Source organism: Dictyostelium discoideum (assembly GCF_000004695.1).
Source record: "Dictyostelium discoideum AX4 chromosome 2 chromosome, whole genome shotgun sequence".
Taxonomy (NCBI): Eukaryota; Evosea; class Eumycetozoa; order Dictyosteliales; family Dictyosteliaceae; genus Dictyostelium; species Dictyostelium discoideum.
In genome coordinates this window covers 5,972,306-5,990,353 of record NC_007088.5, presented here as the reverse complement: position 1 = coordinate 5,990,353, position 18,048 = coordinate 5,972,306, and the positions used below count along the sequence as shown (strand labels likewise).

Sequence of the window (18,048 nt, the reverse complement as noted above, 5' to 3'; positions counted from 1 at the left end):
TCAATTTTTAATAGTTTTCTATTTAATGGTCACATCTATACCGTTATCAATCTAAAACCATTGGAAATAACAATATCTAATTATTTTCAATAAAGTTCAATAAAATTATAAAAAATGAAAATAATGGATTTCATTAAAAGAATTTTTTTAAAATAAGATTAAAAATTTTATTTAAAGAATTTTTTTATTGATTTCATAAAGGAAACCATTATATGATTTTTTTTTTTTTGTTTTTTTTTTTTTTTAAAAATGAGAAAACTATTCACAATTAGCGAGTTTGAGCTTTTCTACCTTATCTTCACAGAAATCGAGATAACCAATGATATGTTTGGACAAACCACGGCAGAGCTTATCTTTTTTGAATGTTTCTTTTTGGTATTCGGCTTGGCAGTTTCTGAGAGAAATTAGAGTATCATCTTTGGATGAATGACTTGTTTGTTTAACATATTCTTTTTGACAGTCGGTGAGCCAATCTTGTGTCTCATCTTTATGGGACTTGCAGACGTTGAGGTTATCATTGGTTTGGTCCTTTTGTTTTTTGCATTCATCCAAACTTTTTATGGTTGAATTCAATTGAATTTGAATTTTTGCTATATTACAAACCACTGGCTCTGGACATGGAATTACTACTGGACAAGGAGGAGTTTCTGGACAAATACAGCCAGATTTTAACCAACCATCATGTGCACCATCCGCACCACCTGAACCTCTTTTACCATCACCCTTTTTACCATCATCTACCCCACCGATACCACCAATACCACCAATACCACCGCCACCGATACCACCACCAATACCACCACCGCCATTTTTTCTTGCTTCATTCCAATTACGAATAGCTTCACTTGAAACTTCCAACCCAGGACCGTATACTGGTAGAAAACCATCTAGATTTGGAATCTGAGGCATAGCATTAAGAAGAGCTGCAGCCAAATAAGCATTATAGTTTGTCAATAGTTCGTTTGCATTTTGAAGATTTACCACTTGATTTTGAAAATGTACCACTTGATTTTGAAGACCAGGAACTTTAACTGAAAGACCTTCAGCGTGTAATCGTTCAGTTTCACATTCAACAATTCTTCTTATAATACTTGGAGCAGATGGATAGTTTTGAAATCTAAAAAAAAACCGGGGGATGGATCTTGATTTATAATATATTGACGAACATTAACTGGGGGAGCATTTGCATGGAAAAAATTCCATTGACCTGCGCCATAACTGTGTTCAGATGTCCTTAAACCACCCTCGTTGAAACTATTTTCTGGACACCCAAATACTGAAAGGAACCACCACTCAGCATGACCAGCAACTGGACCATCAAAACCTCTATAATACATTAAAACTTCAGCATTTGCCATTTCTGGTGGGTCTGAATTTGGATTCCCCCATCTCCTTGAGCCACCAGTTAGATCTGTGTAACCTCTGTTGTACAAACCCCTTCCTTCTTGATGGGATGCTTTACCGATATACAGCAAAAAAAAAATAAAAAAAAAAATAAATAAAAACAAAAAAAAATAAAAAAAATAATAAATAAAAATAAAAAAAAAATAAAAAAAATAATAATAACAATGACTACTTAATTTTTTAAGTGAGAAATTATAAATAAATAATAAATAAATTTGTAAATTAAAAAAAAAAAATAATAAATAAAAAAAATTATTTTTTAATTTTTACCTAATTTACTCAAAAACATTAATATTTTTCTCACCATTTTATTTTTGTATAAATTTTTTTTATTTTTTTATTTTTATTATATTATACTTCATATAAATAACTATCTCCAAATGAAAATTTTATTAAAAATTATTTTATTGATCCTTTTTTTTTTGTGAATTCCTGTAACTCACATCACTATGTTGGTATTATCAACGACAATTCTATAACTCCAAACACGCAATGGTTTAACGATATTATGTTCATTAGAAAAAACGCCAATGGTGTCTGGCCCAGAGTTAATCATTTTAATGGGAATGGGGTATACTTTGTTTTCGGGAATATGGCTCCTCATGGGTTGACCTTTTTTTTCAATTTTTTTTTTTTATTTTTTTTTTTTTATATTTTTGTTTTTATTTTTATTTTTAATTCACACAAATAATTTTCATTTTTGACACAGAGAAAAAAAAATGAACCGTAACCACCACCACCCAAATTTTACTGAAAACCTTTTTCAATATGATAACTTATTGGAATTTGAATTTGGGAAAAATTGTACAGCAGAATGTATCAAGGAAGTAGTAGAAAGACTTGAAATGTATAAAACTGCATCAATACTTTATCAATCACTCAAAGTTAACGAAGATGGTTCCTTACCTCCTTTTCAATTCAGAGATGTATTAAACTACTATATTGGTGAGGATCATTTAGTTCAAGATAAAAATATTCAAGATTTCTTTACCATCAATATTTTGGATCTTAATTTTCCTGGTACACGAAAAAGAACAGATATCCCAACAAAAAAAGAAGAAAAATAAAAAGAAAATAATAAAAAATAAAGATCATTGCAAAAATAAGAATAAATAAAAAAAATAAAAAAAAAATAAATAAAAAAAATAAAAAAATAAAGATTATTACACAAAATAAAACAAAACCAATTAAGGTTTTATTTTTTTAAAGATACATTCCAAGAGTTGGTTATAAAGTATGATATTGGTCGTACACCAGTTATTTTAAGAACGGTGGCTGCTATTGCTGAAACCATTAGGATGACCAATGAAGTGAATAGCAGAGAAAGATCCCAAAAAAGAAAAGAGACCGATGAAGAAATAAAATCTCAAATTCAATTAAATGAAGAAAAACTAAAGGATATTTTAAATAAAAAGAAATAAAAAAATGAACTATTATTTATTAGGAGGAATAGCAGCTGGAATTATTTATAGTCAATTCATTTCAATATCAGACGACCATCATCATGATAAAATTGAATCACATGTTAAAAAAACAATTGCTTTAGATCCCACAGCAAAATCGTGGATTAGAGAAAATGAATTACACACTTTATCGGGTGATGCATTAATAGTTAGAAGCGTTAAAAAAATTCACGACAACAATCATTCATTGGAAAATCAATATGAAGTAATGTTAGCCCATGGACAACATATTCTAATTTACATAGAAAAACCACCATCCATTGGAACAAATATTAAAACAGGTCTTTAGAAAAAAAAATGGCTAATGAAGTAATTACAGCAATTTCTCATGGATTAGCACAAGCATTAATTGGGTCATATGTTGGCCATAAACTCGATGAATCATTCGATAAATATGTTTTAGAACCAAAGAAAGGTGATAGTAGTTTACATGTTATAATGGAAAATGATTTATTGAGAGATTATCGATATAAAATCAATCAAACATCAACTAATGATTTACTTTTATCATCGAGCCTTCAGCTATCGATGGGTGTATGTTTAACACTTCTCATTGGGAATGGTGTTAGTTCTATATTTAGAGGTGATCCAAATTTTGGGGTCCCATTTTATCTCACATTTTTTGGAACTCAAGAAAAACTTTTAACAAACATTAAAGAAATCAATAAAAGATTATAAAAAAAAAAAAAAAAAAAAAAATTAAAATTAAAAAATTTATTTGATTTTTTTCATTGTCTTCTTCATTACTTTCATTTTTTTTCTCTATTGATTTTGGAAGTTTTTCAATATTTACTTCAACTTCTTTTTCTTTTTTTTCATGTTTTTCAAGTTTTTTTTTAAATTTTTTCTTTCTTATCTCTTGATCTTCTTCTGAATACCAACCCATTTCCAATCTAACTTTATTATATATCATTTGAATTTGTTTTTCATGTTTATCCCAGCATTTTTCTGATCCCACCCTAAATGGCCCTGGATTATCAGCTTTGAAACGAGAGAAAACATCATCGACATTAATGGTTGGCTTTGATAAATCGATAACCAATAGATGATTATCGGTAGTATTTTTATCCAAAAGTTCATAAAATGCATTTCTATCAACAATATCAGCATAATCCTTTGCAATGGCTTCCCTTTGACGATTTTGTGATTGAAGTGTGGTTAAAACATAATCAGTGTTACCTCTAACCAATGGATGAAGAGCATAAGCATACTGTGTTAATATCATAAATCCAACATGATAATGACGACCCAAAATAAAAACATTTTTTAAAACTTCATCGTTTTTAAAACTATCTTCACCAATAATATCATCTAAAATAAAGAGAATTCTAGTATCGGTATATTTTTGTAAACCAGCATCAATAATGGCCTTATTTCTATCAAAGATTTTTTGAATTATATGTGGCGACCACTCTTCAAAAATATACTTTTAAGGGACACATTGTTGCCACCATTTATTCATTTTTGTTTTTATGTAATGACAAATTGGTCATCAGGTGCACCATTGGTGTTAATTTTTTTTTCAATTTTTTTTCTTACTTTTACATCATTTTTTCTAATATCTTTTTCTTCTGAATCACTAATATCAAAATCAGTCATTGCTTTACAAAGATAAAAAAATAAATAATTAATTAAATAAAAAAATAAAAAAACTTTAGAAAAATTTAAATCGATGGAATGTCCCATGCCAAAATTAATATGGCTGCTGAAATTAATATGATAGTTTTGGCATGGGACTTATGTCTGCTAGTAATACCATATTAATTTCAGCAGCCATATTATTTTGGCATGCACAGACCAACTATTTTAGGCTGAAATTAATATGGCTGCCGAAATTAATATGGTAATTTTGGGCATAGAAAAATAAAAAAAAAAACTCAAAGTCATTTAATTAATAATAATCATCTCAAATATAAAAGAATTAAAAATAATAATAAAAAAAACTCATGGGATTAATTATAGTAACAATACTGACGACAAGAATAATTATAAAATAAAAAAAAAAAAAAAAATCTTTTTTTATCTTTTTATTTTTATTTCTTATTTATTTTCATGTGTTCAAAAAAAGTGATGGTTTAAAACAATTTTTTAATTTTAAACTGTATGATTGTCAAATAATCATTATTAAGAACCTATAAAAAAAATAAGAAAAAAATGATGTTAATTTATATTTATATTTAATAAATTTATATTTTTTTTTAACTATATGAATAGACATACTTTAACATTTTCTCCATTCTTTCCTCTTGGTACCTTACAAAAATTTACATTAACCATTATTTATATATTTTTGAAAATGAATTGAAAAACAAAACATTCCCTAATAAATTTCTTTTCACCTAAACCCCATGATGATTATAATCAAACCGTTAGAAAATTTTTTTTTGTAAAATGATTATAAAGAAACTAGGAAATATTCTCCAATAAATATCTTTTCCCCAAAACCCCAAAAAAAAATCAATTTTTTATTATCTTAAAAATCATTATACTGAAAATCATTAGAAAAACCATTAGAAAAAATCATTAATTATTCCTAAAAAACTGTTTCTCTGAAACCTTCAAATATCTTTAGAAAATTCAATAGATATTTCGAAGACATTAATAGTGTAACATTAATCAGTTTACAAATTTAAATTTTTTTATTTTTTTCAATTTTAAAATAATCTTTATAAAAGCCATTAGAATTTTTTTTTTTATTATTTTTTTTTAAAACTTTTTCTATTTTTTATTATTTTAAAATAAAAGAATTATTATTATAAGCCATTAGAAATTATTTTTTTTATTTTTTATTATTTTTTTTGATAATTTAGTTCGTACATGAATATTTAGGTGTGGATTTAAAACTTTAAGTTTCTGTAAGAGTAATGTATTTATTATTAATGTTTTTTCATTCTTTAAAGGTATTTCATTTAAAGGTGTATCTATAAATAATTTTGATAACGAATAAATAAATTTCCATACATTTGTATCAAAGAATACCCTTCTACAAAAGTATACCACCTGGAACCCAACATATATAATCACACCATTGTGCCCCAGTACATGCCATGTTTGCAAATATTTGTGGAATGTAATCTAGAGGTATTTTCTGAGCATTAGCTAAGGCATCAGGTTTTCTACCATTCTTTAGGCCACTGAAGTTCGTGGCAGATAGTGGACATTTAATTTCAATAACTCCTTCACGCTGTAAAACTCCATCTTTACCAGGTACTGTTGTGTAAATTACCCTATCAGGAGAACATCCAATTCTTTTGTCGCCTGGCAATGGAAAGATACCCTTTTCGATAATTGAAGTCTCCAATTCATTAAAATAAAATTCTCTTGCTTTTGGTTCTTGGTGTTTTCCATGTCCCATTGCCTTTTTACAGTAGTCACTAAAGAATGGGGTTTTCTTTTTCGCCAATATTAATTTTATATCATGTTGTGAAGTGTATCGATCAATTCCAATGGCAGCAGCTAATCTACTTCCAGTTAAAGAATACTACTCTCTTGCTTCTTCCCATTTTTTAGTTCCTTGTACCAAATCTTCATCGATACTTTTCGATTGTTTTATAATGGTTTGCATGTACATTGTAATTTTAATGATTCTTGTTGTAATGAAGTTTGGGGTTTATGAATCGTCTATTGTTTCCAAAACTGCCTCACCAAGATTTTAATTGAATCACTATGATAACAAAAAAAGAGAATAATAAAGAAACTGCTGTGAAGATTAATGATTTTATATTTTCAAACATTTTTTTTTTTTATAAAATTTATTTTTTTTATTTTGTTTTTTATTTTTATAGAATTTTAATTGAAAAAATCTTCATCGAATTCCATTGTTTTATGGTTTTTTTTTGATTTAGTTTTATTTGAATTTTTTTTTGTTGTGTTTTCTTTTTACATTCTTCGTCAGTGCAATCATACCAAAATATCTTTCATTAATATTGAAACCAATGAAAACATTATTACTTTTATGAATTCTTTGGGAAATCTTACAATGTTTTGTATAATGATCCAATAGAATCCATAATGAATTTGAAGCTTTTTTTTTTTTTTTAGGACTTTCCAACTTTGAAACCATGTCCATAGTGCGTTTAGTTTTTTAAAATTGTCTAATTTTTTCCCTCAAAATTTTAAAAAGCACATAATTAAATATTGCACTTCATAAATATTATTAATTAATGAATAAAGAATACATTTTATTTATTTTTATTGCCAAATATTATTAAATTTATTAAGTGTTTTTTTCAAGGGTGAAATTAGGGGTTAAAAAATCCCTTTTTGATTTTACATGAAACATATAAACTTAAAAAATAAAATATAAAAAATGAAAAAAAAAAAAAAGTTAACCCCACTTGAAATTAGTTTAAAAAAAAACATTTTAATATTAATATTAAATTATAACTCTAAATGTAATTTTATTTATTTAATTTGTCAATGAATAAATAAAATATTAATTCATTAAATTAATACAAATAAATAATAAAAAATAAATAATTAATAAAAAAAAAAAAAAAAAAAAAAAAAAAAATTGGCCACTAAAAAAATTAAAATATAACTATAAATGTAGTTAGTTTAAATTCTCAATTAATAAATAAAATTAAAAATAAATTATTTTTTTGAATTAGAACTTAAATTCTCAAGGAATAAATTAAAAATGAATGAATAAAATTAGTATTTGGAATAATTATTGCACCATCAACTGCTAAAATCAATGGAAAATTCTACAATTACCACTTGTTATTTCACAAGTTGACATTTTTTATCATTATGACTTTTAACAATTTAAACCAGTTCCTATTTTATTTTTTTCATTTATTTATTTATTTTTTTTTTTAATTTTTTTTTTTTTGTTAAATCTAAATTTATTTTTTTCACCCACACACTAAATTGTACATGGTTTTAAAAATTATCTGTAAAATCTATAGATTATTTTACTTTTTTTATTTTAAAATAACCAATGGAATTCATAAATTATAAATATTTTTCTCAAATATTTTAAAAAAATTGGTATTAAATCTATGTATTGGCAAGTTACCTTTTTAAAATTATTTTTATTTTTTTCTTTGATTTACAAAAGGTGCTTAAAATTATTGTCGTCATATTCAAATAACAATTATGGAATAAAAAATCGATGTAGTCATCCTCTTTTGGTTTTAAGATGGGTGCACATTTACTTTCAAATTTTTTTTTTTTAATAATTAATAACTATATCTATTTTTTTTTTTATTTTTTCAAATTAAATTTTCTTTTTTTTTTTTTAATATAAATACTTTTTAAAATTTTATTTACTTTTATAATTTAAATATTATACCAATATCTATTTTTCAAATTTTTAATAATAATAAAAAAAACAAAATATAATAAAAATGAATAAAATAATTCTAATTGTACTTTTATTATCTATTGCCACCTCTGGAGCTTTTTGTTCAATTTTCAATACCAAATGTAAAAAAGATTGCAAAAATACTTTCCTATTTTGTGTTACCGGTTTTGACTCAGCACCGCTCGAAGTTTGTTCAGAAGCATTAGGTACATGCTTATATAACTGTATCTTGCATATGGTTGATCTCCCATCTCGATCACCTGCAGTCCATTAATAAACAAAGAAATCAATTGATAATAGAATTTTAATTAATATGGTCTTTCCAACTATACTCAAAATTCAATATATCCAATTATCTAATTTATTACAACCAACTAAAACCCTTTTAATTTATTTATTTAATTATTAAATCCATTAATAAAATAAGTAAATTATTTAATCAAAAAATTAGTTTAATAATAATTAATAAACTAAATAGTTAATTGTATAGTTAACTGAAAACTTTATTAAATTCAAAAATAATTAATCCAATAATAGAAATTTCACCTTTTTATTTTTTTACTTGAAATAATTAGGTTGCAAAAATTAATTATTATGTTTTTATTAATATTATTATTATTATTATTATTATTATTATTATTAGGATAAATTAAACTCAGCCGAATAGGAGAGAAAAATTCGAAAATGGAGTGGAATTAAACACATGGAATTCTTAAACTTAACTAAACTAAACTACAACAATAAAGTTTTTTGAAAACTCACTTTTATTTATTTTGAATTATAATTTTTTTTTCGTTTCCTTGTTATTATTTAGGATTATTGCAATAACAAATAAATTGTAAAAAAAAATAATTTCCAACTTATTTTTTCAAAATTTAATTTCTTTTTTTTTTTAATATAAATATATTTAAAATTTTTTTTTTTATTTTTTTTTATAATTTAAAATACTAATTTCTATCTTTCAATTTTTAATAAAAATAAAAAAATAAAACAAAATAAAAAAATAAAAATGAATAAAATAAATCTCATTGCATTATTATTATCAATTGTAACCTCCGGAGCTTTTTGTTCAATTATCAATCCCAAATGTCTAAAAACTTGCTAAGATGGTTTCAAATTATGTATTGCTAATAGCGCAAAATCCCCAAGTGTCATATACGACATGTGTCCAGAAATTTTGGAAAAATGTTAATCTAATTGTTTCCCTTTCGCACCTCAATCACCTACAGTTCATAAATAAACATAGAAATCAATTGATAATTGAATTTTAATTAATATCGTCTTTCCAACTATACTCAAAATTCAACTATCCAATTATATTAATCAACAACCCCACCCCCTTTTAATTAATTTATCTAATTATTAAATCCATTAACAATGAAAAATAAATAATTAAAAAATAAATATATAAATAAATAAATATTAGGAAATAAAAAAATTATAATAATTAAATATATCTATTATTAGATTTTTTTTTTTTAAATTTGTTTATAACTATCGGACAATTATACAAAATTTGAAACAATTATTTGGGGAAACACCAAAATAAATTAAATAATTCAATAATATGATAAACTTAATATTTATATTTGAAATTGTAACATGTCACAATTTTTTTTAAATTATAACCCAAAATGTAATTCGCAAGGATAAATAACAAAATAAATAATTTAATCCAATAAAAAAAAAACTACTAGGATTAAAAAATAAAATAAATAAAATAAAATTAAAAATATAAAATAAAAAATAAAAAATAAAATAAAAAATAAAATAAAAAAAGGGTTCGAATATTTACAATGCAACCCTGAGATATTTATCATAATGAAGAATTTGAATAAAAAAAAATAAAAAAATAAAAAAATAAAAAAATAAAAAAATAAAAAAAAAAAATAAAATAAAATAAAATAGATATTTTTTTTTTTTTTCCTCATTTTTTTTTTTTTTTTCTCTTCCTCCAAAAAAGACTTTAAGAAAATACCAAAACATAGAAATTATTTACAATAAATATAGAAAATGCGAAATAAAATTAAAAATGAAAAATGATAAAATTAAAGATGAAGTTAAAATTAAAGTTTTTAAAACTTAGACATTTATAAAGAAGTAGAAGAAAAAAAAAAAAAAAAAAAAAAAAAAAAAAAAAAAAACCAACTAAGTAACCTCAATATTTTTTAAAACACCTTGTGATTTTAACTTTTGAAATAGAAATCCACAAACCAAAACAATCAATTTTTAAAATTTCAGATAATTGTTTTTTCACCCAAAAAGACTTTCAAAAAAAAATTTTATTTTAAAAATAAAAAAAATAATACACCTTCAATTAAACAAAAAACACAATTAATATTTTTTTTTTTGTTATCATTTTTATTTTTTTAAATTTAAACAGTTTTATAAACAAACACTTTCAATTTAACCAAGATCTTCAAAAAAATATATATAAAAAAAAAAAAAAAAAAAAGATATTTTTTTTTTTTCTAAAAATGATTTGCATGTTGAAATTAATTAAAGGATAATACAAAAAAAAAAAACAAAATAAAAGAAATTTAAAAAAAAAAAAATTCTACCCGATAAAATTAAATTAAGTTTTCAAAAAATAAAAAAAAAAAAACCTTAAAAACTGTGATTTTAGCTTTTTAAAATTATAAATCCACACACTAAAACAATCACTTTCTAAAATTTCAAATAATTTTTTTTTCACACCAAAAAAAAAAAGTTTTTTCTTTTTTTTTTTTTTTTTTTTTTTTTTTTTTTTCAGAAAACACCTTATTTTAAGGTTAAAAATAATAAGTCTGCCGATCAAAAACTAAATATATAATTTTTTTATAAAAAGTTTTTTAAAATGATTGTTTTTTTTATTTAATAAATTAATTAATTAAGCCACCAAAATTTTTAATTAGTAATAAGAAGAGAAAAAAAAAAGGATGAATTGAAATTGATTGATTAATATTATTCATAAATAGTACACATCGAAAAAAATAAATTTGGGATGTCATTATTTAAATAACATAATTTTATTTATTTATTTATTTATTTATTTATTTTGTTTTTATAAAAAAATAAAAAAAACTGGTCACCCCCAAGTTATTTTTGTAATTAACCCATAAAATCATTATTTAATGGGGGTAATATTGCATTGATCACCTATTTTTATAAATTACAAATTTGTTGATTTCACCCCCAAGCTATTATTGTAATTTACACACAAAATCAGAAGCATTTTTGGGGGGCAACTGTCTCATCATTGGTAGTCACAATTTAAATACCCAAAAAATTGAAATTAAAATAAAAATAATAATAATAATTTTTAATTTTTTTTTTTTTTTTTTTTTTTTTTTTTTTTTTTTTAATTAAAATAGAAAAGTATAAATTAAATTTTCAATAGTAATAATAATTAAAAAATAGAAAAGTATAAATTAAATTTTCAATAGTATAAATTTATAATAATAATTAAAAATGTCTACACTTGGTGATAAGGAGAGTATAATTTTTAAAGAAAAGAGCTTTGGAGGTGAGAAATGGTCTTTACAAAATGGAAGTAGATACGGAAACCAAGCTGGCGCTTTAAGATCTCTCAAGGTTGGAAAATTCTGCAAAGTTAATATTTGGGATAAAAATGGAACAATGCAAACATTCCTTGGTGGTGAATATCCAGATATTACTGATAAATTACCTAATGTTGATATTGTCCAAGCGTATGTAGTTTAGTTCATAATTTGTGGGTTATTCACAAAAATCCTTTTATTAATTTTTTTTTTTTTTAAAAAATAATTTTTAAATCAGAATTGATGTTCAATTCAAATACTCTGTTGATATTAGATTTAAACACAATGTACAAGGTAGAGATCCAAACGATTTCAAACTTACTGTTATTCCATACCAATTAAATGGTGTTGAAATTGTTAGTGGCGGAGATTACTCTGGTGTTCAAATCCCAGAATTAAATCCACCAGATTCTGAAATTGGTAAATACTTCCAATATTAAAAATAATAATATTATTAATAATAATAACTTAAATAATAATATTAATTTTTTTTTTTGTTTAAAATAGTATGCCAAATTTCAATTCGTGAAATAAAATGGCCTGGTCAAGTCTTTGCTAATGGAAGTATTTATTTTAAATACACCCCATCAAACAATACCGTATCATACAGAAAAACTGAAGGATGGCCAACAAACTGTGAAATTGTACAAGATGATGTATCCGGTTTTACTATCACTCTCAAAAGTATTTAAATAAATTAAACATCAATTTTTAATTTCATTTAACATTACAAAAATAATAAAATCCTAGTATGATCTACTTAAAGTTTAATATCAAATCTTTAATTGTATAGTATATTGTTTTTTTGAAATTATTTGTTTGATAAAAAATAGAATTGTCTTTGTTCGCATAGATATTACCTTTAAAAACAAAGTTCGTGGATAATTAAAAAATTATTTCTTTTTTTTTTATTTTTTTATTTTTTTGTAAATTACCTAAATTCAACAACTCAACATTATTTATTTCAATAGGGAGTGGATGATTTAAAAAAAAATTATTTCGTGGGATATTAATTTATTTTTTATGATGGGTGAATATTTAAAAAATCATATGAAACTGATTTTTTTAATATTTTTTTTAATTTAAAGTATAGTTAACATGTATATTATATTATCAAAATCATTGTAAATAAAATATAAATCATATTGTTTTAAAATATCTTATATTAAAGATAATTAAAAAATATTATGTTTAGTGTTTCTTTTTTACAACAATTTCTTTTTTTAGTTTAATAAAAAATTTTTTAAAAATAATATTTTAATGACAATATCAAGATTATCAAATAATTATTATTTTATTGCAAATTATATGTAAATTAATAATAATACAAAATAATAATTTAATAATAATAAAAAAAAAAGGTAATCACATAATTTTACTATTTTTATTTTTCTTTTTTTTTTTTTTTGATGTTAAAAATTAATTTTTCAAGTGTGGATGTGTGAAATTATTAAAAAATTTGTAAATTTGTTTTAGGTGTAGTTTTTATTATTTTAATTATTTTAAAATAAAAAAAACAAATAAAAAAAAAATCAAATAAAAAAAAAAGGAAATGATATCTGATAGTGTGGTGAATTTTTTTTAAAAAAAAAAAAACTAATAATAGTACCCAATACCATTTATTAAAAAATTATTTTAGACAAGATTATAGAGTTAATAACAACGATATTAATTGTGATAGGTGTTGTTGTTCTTTGTTTAGTAACAGATCTTTTTACCCACCAATTACAAGTAATCCTATTTTTATAATTAAAGGAATATTGGGAGAATTACCTTAAACAGAAACACAACTTAATAATAATTTTAAGAAATGATATACAATGTCATTGAAGGGGTAGTAAATAAAAAATTTCAATTAATCTGTTTTAAGGAATTTTAAAATATAACAATAAAATGGTTATTATTATTATTATTATTATTATTATTTTTATTATTATTATTAAAATTTTAACCTAAAAAAACTATTATTATTATTTTTATTATTAAATAATCAAAATAAACAAGATTGCTTTAAAAGTCTAACACACCTTCCTTGGTTCAATTTTTTATTATATTTTAATTATAAAAAAAATAATCAAATTTTATTTAATAATTATTAAATTATTTGATAGGACTATAAAATAAATTTTATTTTTGTTTTTTTTTTTTTTTTTTTATTGTTTTTCATTTAAAATAAACAAAAAGTTGTCCTTTTAAATAAAATTATTTAAAAAAAAAAAATTAAATAAAACAAAATTAAACCTTTTTTTTCTATATTTATAATATATTTATTTTAAAAAAAAAAAATGGCCTCTAAATCTCTTTTAATTATTATATTCATAACATTTCTATTGTTTTTCTCTGGTTCCATCTCTGCCAAAATCGAATGCCATGGAAATTGTAATTTAGATTTTGATAATTGTTATAACTCTTATCAACAAAATCCATCTAATTCTTTATTCGAGTAAATATAAATAAAAAAAAAAATTAAATTAAAAAATTAAAAATAGCTAATAACAATTTATTTTTTTTTAATATTAGATGCATAGGTCAATGGAATAGATGTACGAATAAATGTGGAGATATTTAAAAAAAAAAACAAATCATTTTATTTAAAAAAAAATAAATCATATTTATAATTTTTTTTTTTTTTTTTTCTATTCATATAAATTAAAAAATTATTTTGGTTATTATTTTTATTAAATTACTTTTGTTGAGTGAAATAAAAATAAAAAGAATAATAATGGAATGAAAAAAAAAAAAAAAAAAAAAAAAAAAAAAAAAAAGATTAAATTGAAAGAGATGATATTTATTAATTATTAAAAAAAACTATAACTATAAATATAAAGAACCAGCAAATGGAATATCTCTTTTAATTTTAACGGTTGCTTCAGAGAATTTAGCTTCTAATTCAGTATTACCAATTGATTTTGAAGCAATTACCATTTGTCTAATGAGTTCATCTAATCTACGAATACCACGAATGAGATTACCTTCAAAGGTATCGGTCATTTTAACGATATCAGCAAAAGAGGCGCCACTTGCCCAAGCAAATGTTACATCCATAAAGTTTGGATTAAAAGAAGCCAAATAGGTTTTCTCATCGACTGAGGTTAATTTACATTCTTGAGATACTGTTACAACTTTTGAAGCGGTATCTCTAATGACACGATATAAAGGTACCAAATCTGGTTTTATTTTTGGATTATTGACATCGTTATTGGCGGAACCTTCATTTTGGAATACGAAACAACTGAAAACGGCAACACATTGTTCAACTGATAAATCATTGAATAAACCAGCGAATAAAAGTTCACTAATTACCAATTCATCACCTGCACTAATTTCGCAGGCAACACGACCTTTCAAGGCAACGACACCATCGTCTGTTATATAACCTAAACGGGTTAAAATACGTTTCATTGAACGAAGGTCATCCTTTAGAATGACTTCATCACCACTTTTAATTTGTTTTTGTAATTGTTTAATCTCTTTGGTGATTTCATTCTTCTTCTCCAAAAGGTTACAACGTTCTTCGATATCTGTATCATTGAAACAAGCAGTTGATGAGAATCTACTTTCCAAGGTTTCAATTTTCTTGATTAACTTTTTAAAGTTTGGATCTTTAATTTTCATATCCTCGATTGGATCGATCAATGGTATACCACCATCTTTTTTAAATCTATTTTCAGTTTCTTTGAGGGTTTTAAATAAATGAGTTTTAAATTCTTGTGTTGGTTGTTCTTTTTTAACGTAAAGACAAACAGAGGTGATACCATCGAAAAGTTTAATTGATACTGGTATGATTTGACCTTCACCTACTTCGCCAGGGACACATGGTTTTGGTGTACCAATGTAACCACCATTTGATGTTGGATCTGAAGAGATTGCACATTCCAATAGAATATCTGCAATAACTTCAAAACTTTTATCAGAGACACCACTACCACTTGATTTAATTGGTCTCTTTGAGAAATTTAAAATTACACCATATCCCCAATCGGTTGAACCTTCTCTAATACGTACGATTCTACCAGCTGTAAGGAATGGCTGAACATAGGTTGGTTGATTAATGAAATCACGCATTGCTTCACGTAATTTAGCTAATTGTGCTTTAATTGAGGAATACTCTGTAACTGATGTTTCATCACGAATTATAATCTCTTTTTTCTCTTGTTCCATTTGATCACATTTATCAACCAATTGTGGTATGAATGATTCTTGTTGATATTGATGGAATGAACGTTTTAATAAATTCTCTGGATCTATATCTTCGACACGTAGCATATTCAAAAGCATACTATAACCAATCCAAAAACTACTTGTTAAACGATCTGCTTGACCTTTTACCATACCCTTTGCAATGGCAGGTTCCATCTTTTCATCAACCATTAAAATTACTATACCTCTTTCATCGAGACCTCTACGACCTGCTCTACCACTCATTTGAATGTATTCACCACCACTAATCCATCTCATACCCTCACCATCAAACTTTCTAACCGATGTGAAAATTACAGTTTTAGCAGGCATATTCAAACCAATGGAGAAAGTTTCAGTTGCAAACAATGCCTTGATATAACCATATTGGAAGAGAATTTCAATGATCTCCTTTAGGATTGGTAAAAGACCAGCATGATGTATACCAATACCACGTTTTAATAAGGGTAAAATGTTAATGACTGCTGGTAATTGTTTATCACTTTCAGAAAGGGAATCGATTGCATTATTAAAGATGGTTTCCACTGCATTCTTTTCATCATCATTATTGAAATCCAATTTTGACATTTGTAAAGCATAGGTTTCACATTCTTTCTTTGAAAAACTGAAAATAATAACTGGTTGATAATTTCTCTCCATAATCATCTTTACGATTTTATAACAATCCGATGGACCTTTATTGCCGCCACCCCTCTTTCTCGAGGCACCACTTTGACCTCCCATTTCTGGTTGTTGTAGATTTGATAATGATTTTAAGAAATTCTCTTCTCTGAAAACACCATTTTCATCGACTACCAAATGTAAACCATCACCACCAGATGGGAAAATATAATGTTGTAATGGAATTGGACGGTATTCAGTGTAGACAACATGACATGGTTGTTTATGAATCTTTGCAATCCATGCAGCAAACTCTCTTGCATTTGGAATGGTTGCAGAGAGGAAAACAAATTTAACTGAATCTGGTAAGAGAATGATTGTCTCCTCCCAAACTACACCTCTCTCTTTATCACGAAGATAATGAATCTCATCGAAAATTACCCATGAAACTTCTCTCATGGTTTCAGAGCCACGATAAAGCATTGAACGTAAAATCTCTGTGGTCATAACCAAACATGATGCATTTGCATTGATCGTGATATCACCAGTCATCAAACCAACATCTTGAAAGGTCTCTTGAAGATCACGAAACTTTTGATTTGACAATGCTTTAATGGGTGATGTATAGATAACACGTTGACCATCACGCAATGCGGTGGCGATGGAATACTCTGCAACCACAGTCTTACCTGCTGATGTATGTGCTGATACTAAAACCGACTCATTTCTCTCTATGCATGCAATCGATGTCGCTTGAAATGGATCCAATTTAAATGGATATGTACGTGCTGGTTTGATTGGTTCTGGTGGGTTATATAGATTTGGGTCGTCATTAACCTCGCCAGGTGGCAATAGTACCTCGTGTATACACGATTTAGATGTACCTGCCGCTGTAATATATCCACCTGTTGCTGTTCTATTCTCTGGTATTATATTTTGTTGTTTTTGTTGCTCAATCATTGATAACTCCTCTCTCTCTTTCTTTTCAACATTCTCTCTAAGTTTATCCAATGTAGTATCAGATTGTTTTGCATTGAAACTAATATCTGCTACTGCTTGTTTAGTATTACCACCTTTTTGTTTCTTATTTCTTTGAATCTCTTCATCTAATGACATTAAATCAACTGATCCTACTGTATTCTTAAATGTATCCATTGATTCAATCTTTGAATTATTTGGTAATGCTCCTAATGGTTTAACATTTGGATTTAAAGTTTTATTACTTTCAATTTCATTTTTATTTGTTGTTGCTGTTGTAGTTGTAGTTGTTGTTGTTGATTCTTCTGGTTTTATCCATTTACCATTTCTATTAATTTAATTTTATATTGGTTTTTTTTTTTTTTTTTTTTTTTTTTTTTTTAACAAATATATATATTAAATTAATATTTATACATAAATATAAGTCATATTTATTATAATAATTACTCTTTTTCATCTGCTGCAGCAGTTGCTTCTCTTGTTCTTTTATTTTTATTTGTTTTCTTTGTATCAAAAACTGAAAATAAATCATCGTCTTCCATTTTTATTTTCTATT

The 18,048-nt window shown here is 24.3% G+C and overlaps 10 protein-coding genes across 10 annotated transcripts; 6 read left to right on the top strand and 4 right to left on the bottom strand.

Annotated features, from left to right (window-relative positions):
• Positions 1–258: 258 nt before the first annotated feature.
• On the bottom strand, positions 259–1,960 carry DDB_G0275481 (hypothetical protein; the record flags this gene model as incomplete). Its single annotated transcript, XM_638491.1, has 3 exons — positions 259–1,025; positions 1,130–1,326; positions 1,848–1,960. 3 exons carry the CDS (start codon positions 1,958–1,960, stop codon positions 259–261), a joined length of 1,077 nt encoding a protein of 358 aa, XP_643583.1.
• Positions 1,961–2,123: 163 nt separating this feature from the next.
• Positions 2,124–2,471, top strand: DDB_G0275721 (hypothetical protein; the record flags this gene model as incomplete). Its single annotated transcript, XM_638490.1, has 1 exon — positions 2,124–2,471. One exon carries the CDS (start codon positions 2,124–2,126, stop codon positions 2,469–2,471), a length of 348 nt encoding a protein of 115 aa, XP_643582.1.
• A 358-nt stretch (positions 2,472–2,829) lies between these two features.
• Positions 2,830–3,156, top strand: DDB_G0275723 (hypothetical protein; the record flags this gene model as incomplete). Its single annotated transcript, XM_638489.1, has 1 exon — positions 2,830–3,156. One exon carries the CDS (start codon positions 2,830–2,832, stop codon positions 3,154–3,156), a length of 327 nt encoding a protein of 108 aa, XP_643581.1.
• Positions 3,157–3,164: 8 nt separating this feature from the next.
• Positions 3,165–3,545, top strand: DDB_G0275479 (hypothetical protein; the record flags this gene model as incomplete). The annotated part of the gene is made up of 1 exon (XM_638488.1): positions 3,165–3,545. One exon carries the CDS (start codon positions 3,165–3,167, stop codon positions 3,543–3,545), a length of 381 nt encoding a protein of 126 aa, XP_643580.1.
• A 111-nt stretch (positions 3,546–3,656) lies between these two features.
• On the bottom strand, positions 3,657–4,466 carry DDB_G0275725 (hypothetical protein; the record flags this gene model as incomplete). Its single annotated transcript, XM_638487.1, has 3 exons — positions 3,657–3,668; positions 3,766–4,278; positions 4,407–4,466. 3 exons carry the CDS (start codon positions 4,464–4,466, stop codon positions 3,657–3,659), a joined length of 585 nt encoding a protein of 194 aa, XP_643579.1.
• A 1,384-nt stretch (positions 4,467–5,850) lies between these two features.
• On the bottom strand, positions 5,851–7,608 carry DDB_G0275905 (hypothetical protein; the record flags this gene model as incomplete). The annotated part of the gene is made up of 4 exons (XM_638486.1): positions 5,851–6,331; positions 6,513–6,531; positions 6,774–6,890; positions 7,584–7,608. 4 exons carry the CDS (start codon positions 7,606–7,608, stop codon positions 5,851–5,853), a joined length of 642 nt encoding a protein of 213 aa, XP_643578.1.
• A 610-nt stretch (positions 7,609–8,218) lies between these two features.
• On the top strand, positions 8,219–8,449 carry DDB_G0275903 (hypothetical protein; the record flags this gene model as incomplete). The annotated part of the gene is made up of 1 exon (XM_638485.1): positions 8,219–8,449. One exon carries the CDS (start codon positions 8,219–8,221, stop codon positions 8,447–8,449), a length of 231 nt encoding a protein of 76 aa, XP_643577.1.
• Positions 8,450–11,625: 3,176 nt separating this feature from the next.
• Positions 11,626–12,406, top strand: cad2 (hypothetical protein; the record flags this gene model as incomplete). Its single annotated transcript, XM_638484.1, has 3 exons — positions 11,626–11,864; positions 11,953–12,134; positions 12,222–12,406. The coding sequence occupies 3 exons, from the start codon at positions 11,626–11,628 to the stop codon at positions 12,404–12,406; spliced, it is 606 nt and encodes a 201-aa protein (XP_643576.1).
• Positions 12,407–13,999: 1,593 nt separating this feature from the next.
• DDB_G0275901 (hypothetical protein) lies at positions 14,000–14,283 on the top strand (the record flags this gene model as incomplete). The annotated part of the gene is made up of 2 exons (XM_638483.1): positions 14,000–14,157; positions 14,235–14,283. 2 exons carry the CDS (start codon positions 14,000–14,002, stop codon positions 14,281–14,283), a joined length of 207 nt encoding a protein of 68 aa, XP_643575.1.
• Positions 14,284–14,528: 245 nt separating this feature from the next.
• On the bottom strand, positions 14,529–18,034 carry DDB_G0275633 (DEAD/DEAH box helicase; the record flags this gene model as incomplete). Its single annotated transcript, XM_638482.1, has 2 exons — positions 14,529–17,820; positions 17,940–18,034. The coding sequence occupies 2 exons, from the start codon at positions 18,032–18,034 to the stop codon at positions 14,529–14,531; spliced, it is 3,387 nt and encodes a 1,128-aa protein (XP_643574.1).
• Positions 18,035–18,048: the final 14 nt, after the last annotated feature.